Consider the following 8,423-nt stretch of genomic DNA (forward strand, 5'->3'; position numbering starts at 1 on the left):
TTGGAACACTCCTCTCCAGTTTTCTGGGGCTCTGCACCCTCTTGAGTTTCCTCCTTCCCCACTGGCAGCTCCTTCTCAATCTCCTTCATTAGCTACTCTTTTCCTTCCCAACTTCTTGGCCCTGGAGCTCCCCAGAGCTTGGACCCAGGGCCCTCTTCCTTCCTCTCCCTGGGGGATCTCATCCATTCCCTCAGCTTTAAACACCAGCTAATGCGATGTAAGCCCACGTGGTCCATGGACCGTCTGAAAGAGCATCTCCTGGGACGCTGATCAAAATGCAGATTCTCAGAAACCCTCCTGCCCGCCAGCAAACCGGCCAGGGACACTTGCCACTTTTCACCGGCCAGCTTATGAGTCTCCTTCTTTCATCTATGAAACTACTTGCAGTGCAAGTCCTGGCAGAGCTTGCCTCTGGCAAAAGCTGTGAAGTCCAAATTCTTGCTGTTCCGGACTCCCTTGCAGCTAGGGTCCAGGAGCGAGCGGGACTCGGCGGAGCAGGCACTCGCTGCAGACTCCGAGTCGGGAGCAGAGAGGTAAGATCTGTTCTCCTGCCATCGGCAAGAGCCACGAAGGAGCCCTGTCTCCAAGGACAGTGGCAGCAACGAGCTGTGGCATTTAGCGGTGTCCTCGCCAAACTGGCTCAGCGGAGTGATTTTGGCTCAGAGCCTGGCTGCCACCTCACCCCAGCTCTCCAGCTTCCCAGAAACTGTGTGACCTACTGAATATTCCCTTTCCGTGAACTGCTTTTTTGTGTGAAGAAGCTCAGGTTGGTTTCTATCGCTTGCAATAAGAGACCTCAGAAAGACACAGCTACTGAGTTAGACTCTCTGAGGAGGCCAGCAGGTGATTCTTACACAGATACAAGTTCAAAACCCGCTATCTCAACTCTGACAACTCTCCTTCCCTCACTCCCTTCATCTCCAGACTCATATACCCGAAATAAACTCATACCCGAACGCCTTCCTGACCTCTCCACTGGGGTATCTCAAAGACCTATAAGGTCGTACAAACAGGATTCCTGACTCTCCCCCAAACCTGTCTCTCCCCCGGATTTCTCCTTCTTAGAAAAGGGTCAATGGCATTCTTCCTTAGGAATCTGGGAGCCTTTCTTGACCACTCCCCTACATGCACTCCATCAACAAGTCTCGATGTTAGTTACTACTTACAAAATACTTCTAGAATCTGTCCACTTCTCTCCTCCACCAATCACGGCCCTAGTCACACTTCCATCATTCTCTTCCATGAACAGCTGTGACAGCATCCTTGGGTTTTCTCCTGCTCCCTCTGATCTCATCTCCACAAGGCAGCTGATAGGACCTTTCTAGAACGGAAACTGGATCATGCTGCTTGCTTACAAAAAAAGATAAAATCCAAACCTGCTGCCAGGGCCTACAAGCTTGAAAGCCCCTGCCTGCTTTCCCAAACTCATCTGATCTTGGTCTTCCAACACCTCATCACTAAGCTGCTGTCCCTCTGGCCTCCTTTTGGTGTCAGAGATGCTTTAGGTTCTTTACTGCCTCAGGGCCTTTGCTTAAGCTGTTCCCCCAATCTGGAACACCCTCACACCACTATTCTCTAGTATGCTCCTTTTTAGTTTTCCTCTTTTATTTATTCATGATCCAACCAATATTTTCTGAGCACCCACAATGGTGTTATGGTAAATACCAGGGGTACAGTGGTGAGATTAGATTCTATTCTCATGGAACTCAAAATCTAGTGAGTAATCAGATTTTAATAACATCATTATATAAATAAATACAAAATATATCTCTGATGTGTGCCACAAAGGAGGGACATGCAATGCTATTAGGGAGAACTGGGCTAGAATAAAAGCAGAGAAACAAGTTAGGAGCACCAGGGGAGACGTGATGGTGGGCTGGACGGGGTTGGGATGTATAGAAGTGAGTAGGCTGCGGAGATATTTACAGAACTGGTGACCCTTGATGATGCAGGATGCATGTGGAGGTACAAGGTTTCTGGCTGGTGTGACAGTACAGAGGGAGGTTCCACTCCTGGAGAAGGGGATCCTGGAAAGGCCAGCCTGTGTAGGAAGTCACAAGTGTGGTTTTGGACTCATTGAGATGTCTAAGTGAAATGGCCAAGCAAGCCGTTGAACATGAGGGTCTGGGCTGGATATACCAATGCGTTAGTGAGTCGCTTAAAGATGAGAGAGGACCGAAGCTGAGGGTGTGGATGAGATTGCCCGGGGAGGGGCTAGCATGCAAAGAAATGAGGGCCCAGGACCAAGCTCCAAGGAAGGCCTTGGCCAGGAGGATGAGCCTTCATGCCATTCATCACAACATGCAATTACCTACTTTGTTAATCTGTTTACTAGCCGTCTTCCCCAGAAGATTTGAAAGCGCAATGGAGCAAGGCCTCTATTTCTTTTAGTAAGCAATGTGTCCACCCAGTGCATACCACAGGCCCTGGTACCGAGCAGTCCCAAAGGCCTTATGCTGGCTGCTGTGTCCCTTAGCAGAACTGGCCTCATCCATTCCTTGGACAACATGATTGGGTTCACTGGTCCCCCGTGTCCAGCAAAAAGCCCAAGTGACAAATTGGCAGTCATGGCCTTCTAAGTCATGCTACACCCTCTAGTTCTCCATCTTTTTTTTTTTTAAATAGGCTCCACGCCCAACACAGATCCCAACTCACGGCCTGAACTCACAACACTGAGATCAAGATCCAACCTGAGATCAAGAGCTGGTGGCCCAACCAACTGAGCCACCCAGATGCCCCTAGCTCTCCATCTTTTTAATTCCACTAAACCTGAGCTTTTGAAACTGGGGTCCACCTAACACCTGGATATCCAAGTAGGCAGAAAACAGGATGAGAACTGTGCCTCTCCCTGGATCCTAGATTGTGCATAGGAGGGGTGGGGACTTTCCAAGCTCTGCCCCTCTTCTCTGGGAAGTGTTCCCTCCCACAGCACAGGTCTCCGTAGCCACGTGAAACCAGGGGTGGAAACCCCATTTTCTAGAACCAATCCAGAAGCCGAGCCAGGCCATCAACCTCTCCACCAGGAACCAGGAAGTGGGACCCAAGGCCAGCGTGGTTACCTTCAGACACGTGAGGTCACGGGGATATGGGGCTGAAGCCGCCTTCTTCCCCAGACGACTATGTGATACCTTCTGGGACCTGTGTGATGACAAGTGAGCAGATGCGCAGAAAGAAGCAGAGGCAGGGCAGCCAGAATGATGAAGCAGTTCCCTTTGTTTCTGATGATTTCCCAGCCTCAAGTGAGGCCCTGATGCGGTCTACTATTACTTAACCACGCTTCAGTCCCCTGAGGCCCCTCTAATTCCCTAAAACAAGTTTCCCTTCAACATCAGCAGCTTGAGAGGGCTTATGTTTCTTGCAAACAACCTCAAAGATTACATAATTTTTATTATTTTTTGTAAAACAAATAAAGACACAATAGAGCAGAAAATAGAAGTCACAAGAGTATTAGCAACAAAGTTCTTTCTAAAACAAGATTAAAAAAAAAAAGCAAGTCACAAAGGACAAGACAAATCTGACTCCAATAAAACGTCAACTATGTGATATAGAACATGATACTAATCGAGTCAAACATTCCTCCTAATTACCACCCCCTTGCGATAATGTATTTTCTTTGAGGTCATATGTTGGGAAACACACACATTTCCACAGCAAATACCTCCAGGGAGAGTATAAGGATTGTGAAGCATGATCAGAGGTGAATTCTGCCTTTTCTGTTATGTTTTTATATGTTTTAATTATAAATTATTATGTCCTTATACCACTACATGTTAACTATCTAGGAATTAAAATTTAAAACTTAATAAAAAATTATCATGTCCTTTGTGCAATTAAAACTTCATTGACCTTCAAATAAATATATGAGACGCAAGCCTTTGAAGATCTCTCCGTGGAAGACTGCTTTTATCTAATACCTTAGCAGGAGATACACGCTCAGTAGTAGTTTGAGATACACAATACTGCATGAATTCTTAGCATCGGTCAAAATAGTTTACTTGGTCCTTGTATATGCTCTCTTCCCGCATCTCCAAATTCACTCACGTACCCTCTCCACTGAATGAAGGAGTTCCTCCATTTCTCAAGACCCATCTGGAAGTCACCTCTTCCAGGAAGCTCGCAATGATTGCACCAATCCTCACTGTTCTCTCCCCCACGACCCCACTGACCTCTTATGGCATCCTCCTGTACTTCTTTTTTTTTTTTTTTTTAAGATTTTATTTATTTATTTGAGAGAGATCACAAGCAGGCAGAGAGTCAGGCAGAGAGAGAGGAGGAAGCAGGCTCCCCACTGAGCAGAGAGCCCGATGCAGGGCTCGATCCCAGGACTCCGAGTTCATGACCTGAGCCGAAGGCAGGGGCTTAACCTGCTGAGGCACCCAGGTGCCCCTCCTTCTGTACTTCTCTCTAGGCACTCAGGACAGACTCCTGGGATTCCTACTCGTCTCCTTAAGGCAGGCACATCTCCCAACCAGCCATCAAACCAGAGCAGCATCTCTACGTCCTTGGTGCCTGGCCCAGAGATGGCATGGAGAACTGGATAAAGAATATACTTAGAGTCAGACATAGCCACTATGTGATAGTAGTGACTAAGGCAGTCACTAGGTGACTGACTTAACCTTCTTGGGTCCATTTTCACCTGTGTTCTTGTGATTACTAGTAAGATGATGACTGTAAAGGGGCCCAGAACAGGAAAGAGGTGGTTGACAGAATGGTTTATTTGTCTTAATATTCCTTCACATTTGTACAGTGTTTCACAATTAAAAACAAAAAACTTTAGGATGCCTGGGTAGCTCAGTCGTTAAGCGTCTGCCTTCAGCTCAGGTCATGATCCAGGGTCCTGGGATCGAGCCCAGCATTAGGCACCCTGTTCAGCAGGACGCCTGCTTCTCCCTCCCCCCCACCCCGTGTTCTCTCTCTCACTGTGTCTCTCTCTGTCAAATACATAAATAAAAATCTAAAAAACAAAGCTTTAACAACCTAGAGAGGAAAGCAAGGAAGGATTACTAGACCCATTTTAAGGGTAGAATAATTAAGGTTCAGAAAAGTTACGTAGGGAAAACAGGCATTTGGATTTAGGAAGGAAACAGAATAGGACCAGGGATTAGAATATTTGAATGGCAATGTCAATTCTTCTAATACCCAGAGGAAGGAGCTCGGACAAGTCTCTTGTTCTTTCTGGACATCAGTTTCACAACTTAGATGAGAGTTCCTAGGTGACCTCTATCTTAAATGGCTGCTCAATGCTGACATTCCAGTTCAGTGGCTTGCCAAGGGTCCTTCCTAGAGGACCTAAAGAGTCCTACAAGTCCCAGCACAGTGTCTCTAGTTACTCCCGGGGAAGCCATAGGGGACTGGAAGGTGTGCTTTAAGAACCTGTTGCATTTTAATTCAGCCAAATGGAGCCTCAAGCCAGGGGGTGGGTTAGACATGCCCAGAATGGGGGTACGGTGGAGTGGGGGCGGGGGGGGAAGCTGGGGGGAAGGGGTGTGGGTGGATGCCAGCATCAAACTGCATGTAAATATAAACATGAATGCAAAATCAAACAGGAAACCTCAGGAAAGTCCAATCCAAAGGTCAGATGCTAACTATTCGGACACTAAAACACTGAAGAGGAAAGCTGTGTTTGGGTGCCACAGGCTTTCTGCTGCGAAAACAAACCGTCACACGGACCAAACCAAAGTCCTAAATGCAAACGAGGCTGGATTTTTGTCTGGCCTGAACTGGGGCAAAGCTGAGTCCTGACCGGAGTCTACGACAGCCTCCAGACCCGTTCCAAGGGGCGCCCCCCCATACTCCCTCCCACCCGCGCTCATTCCCCAGCACACACAAGTACTAACACACACCAACCCAGGCAAGGCCAGATGCACAGGATAAATGGCCATTTCTGTCCCTGGAGAAAGGTTCATAGTACAGTCCCTTCTCCGGCTCCTGATCTAACATTTTTAATGAACAACCCAGAGAGGAGGGTGAACTGTGAAAGCCCTAATGATGCCAGTGGCACTGAACTCTTCCAGGTCAAGGAATGTGAAGCCATGAAGACAAACCTCTGGCAGCACTCTCCCATCAGGACGACAGTTGCCCCGTGAACCTCCCAGAAACACAGAATCCACATTCATAGTGCGGGGACTTCAAGTTACTGGTTCTGCCTGAGGAAAGAGGCCAAAAGGTCATTGGCTGCTGCTTCTTCTTCTTTTTTTTTTTTTTTAAGATTTTATTTATTTATTTGACAGTCAGAGATCTCAAGTAGGCAGAGAGGCAGACAGAGTGGGAGAGAGGAGGAAGCCGCTGAGCAGAGAGCCCGATGCGGGGCTGGATCCCAGGACCCTGAGATCATGACCTGAGCTGAAGGCAGAAGCTTTAACCCACTAAGCCATTCAGGCGCCACGGCTGCTTCTTATTTTATGAAAGCCTGTAACCCTACTATGTGCAATGTACTAGGCTAGTCTCTATGAGAGAAATGAGGACAAACAAAAGAGAACCGGTCACCGTCTAAAAAGGTCCATCAATCAACCTGATAATCATTCCATTTATAAAGATGCATGCTTTACTCACACTGACTCATATAATACCATAGCCCTGTGAGGTAAACATTATTATCCCATTTTATAGATCTCAAATGTGAGGCTCAAACAGCTCAGGTCATACACCCAAGCTCACACAGCTGGCAAACTGCAGGGCCAGAATTTGAACACAGCTCTGCCTCTCGCAAGTCAATGCTCTTCCCACGCTCCTCTAACACCCCTACAGAGAGATGCACAGACTCTGGGATGAGGGTTCAGCCTGTCAGGGAGAGGGGGAGAAGGAGATACTCCTCAAGACACTGGCCCAAGACACTGGGCCAAGGCCCAATAGTATTCTGAACTATTGAGCTTTTTATTTGCCACACAGTGGGCGGTCAAGACTCTCATGGTGAAGACTGGAGATGAGAGCTCCTGGTAAAGTCAAAAATGCCACCCAATTCAGGGCATCCTCTGAAAGGGAGGTGCACAACCCCATTATCCTCCCTTGACCCAAAGCCACAGGGTGTCTGCCCTAGAACAGTCGGGGCAGAGGAGCCCCCCCCCCCCCCCCCAGCCAGCGTGCAGCAGGTCCGTTTGGGTGGGGGGTAGGAATGAACTGCAGACGGGAATGGGGTGGGGCAGCCTGCAAGGGCGAAAGAAAAGGCCTGGGACGCGTTGCTGGGAAAGACAAAGAGAAAAGGGGAGGGGAGGGGAGACTACAAACTTGCCAAGAGCCTGGCCAAGGTGAACCCCGGCTCCTGGCGCCTTCTCATTCGCATTCATTCCACAAGCGCCGGCCAAATCTCAGAACCCGCAGCCAGGGGGAGGGGGCCTCCCTGAAGCTGCGGAAAAGTTAAGTTCAGACTGAGGCAAAAGGCCTGTTTTCCAGGAGGGGAGTGACTTGGGGAGCAAACTCGTGGGGCTCCGAAGACGAAAACCCAAACAGATGCAGTGAGGCGCTGAACAAACATGCATGCGACGGGCCGATCAACACGAGCACTGGGGTTATGACCCCGACCTGTGAAGCCTGTCATCGAGATGACCTCAAGCCCCCATTCCCCCCCCCCCCCCCCGCCGCACAAAAAGTCACTCCGGGCCCCCCTTCGGACTCGACAGTGAGGTCGCCGATGTTTAAGATGCACTCGGTTCTCAAAGATCTAGAGAGGGGTCAGGTTTCTGGGGCGCGGTAAAAGCCATCACGGTCACGCCCGTGAAGGTCAAAGCGAGGCCCTGCCGGGACCCCCGACCCCTCCCGCCTCGGCCCCCTCACCTCCTCCCGCGCCAGTGCCGCCCCCCGGCACCGGGGCATCTTGGCGGCAAAGGCATTGGCCCCGGCCGGGGAGCTGAGGTCCTCCGCGGTGACGGCCAGGAACTCGGCGACGCTGAGCTGCTCGGGCATGGCGGGCGCGGGGCTAGGGCGCCGGGACTGCCGGAGCGGGGCGCGGGGGGCGCTCGCTGCACGGAACTGGGCTGGCCTCACAGCCCACCGCGAGCGCCGTCGGGGCCTCCGCACGCCCCGCCCCCTCCACGCAGCCCCGCCCTCGACTGCCCTCGCCCTGCACAGCCGCGATCCCTCGCGTCCGGGGAGCCTAGAGCTTCCCCACCCCGCCGGCCTTTAGGCCCCGCCCCCGGCCTTCCCTCCTCTTAGGCTGGACTGCCCCGCCTAGGCCCCTCGCGGAGCTCCCCAGCCCCACCCCGAGACCTCCCAGCCTGAGAGCTCCGCCCCTGACTGACTGCCCCGCCCCCGGCTCCCTATCGGACTCCTCCGCCGGGCCACCAAGCCTCAGAACCCGGGAGCTCCGCCCCTCACCGGGCTCCTCGGCCCCGTCCCCAGGCCGCCCATCCCTTCAGAGCTCCGCCCCTGACTCACTGCCCCGCCCGGTCACCGGGACTCGGGGCCCCGGAGCTCGAGACCTCACCGGG

The 8,423-nt window shown here is 51.2% G+C and overlaps 1 protein-coding gene across 1 annotated transcript in view; it reads right to left on the reverse strand.

The window, feature by feature from the left end:
• The window catches only part of ASAP3 (ArfGAP with SH3 domain, ankyrin repeat and PH domain 3), a 48,117-nt gene extending 40,028 nt beyond the window's left edge, over positions 1–8,089 (reverse strand). The window contains 1 exon segment of the mRNA XM_059376613.1: positions 7,771–8,089. Within this exon segment, the coding sequence (XP_059232596.1) occupies positions 7,771–7,899 (129 nt within the window). The 5' untranslated portion in view covers positions 7,900–8,089.
• Positions 8,090–8,423: the final 334 nt, after the last annotated feature.

The sequence above is a fragment of the Mustela nigripes genome, chromosome 14 (genome assembly GCF_022355385.1).
Source record: "Mustela nigripes isolate SB6536 chromosome 14, MUSNIG.SB6536, whole genome shotgun sequence".
NCBI lineage: Eukaryota > Metazoa > Chordata > Mammalia > Carnivora > Mustelidae > Mustela > Mustela nigripes.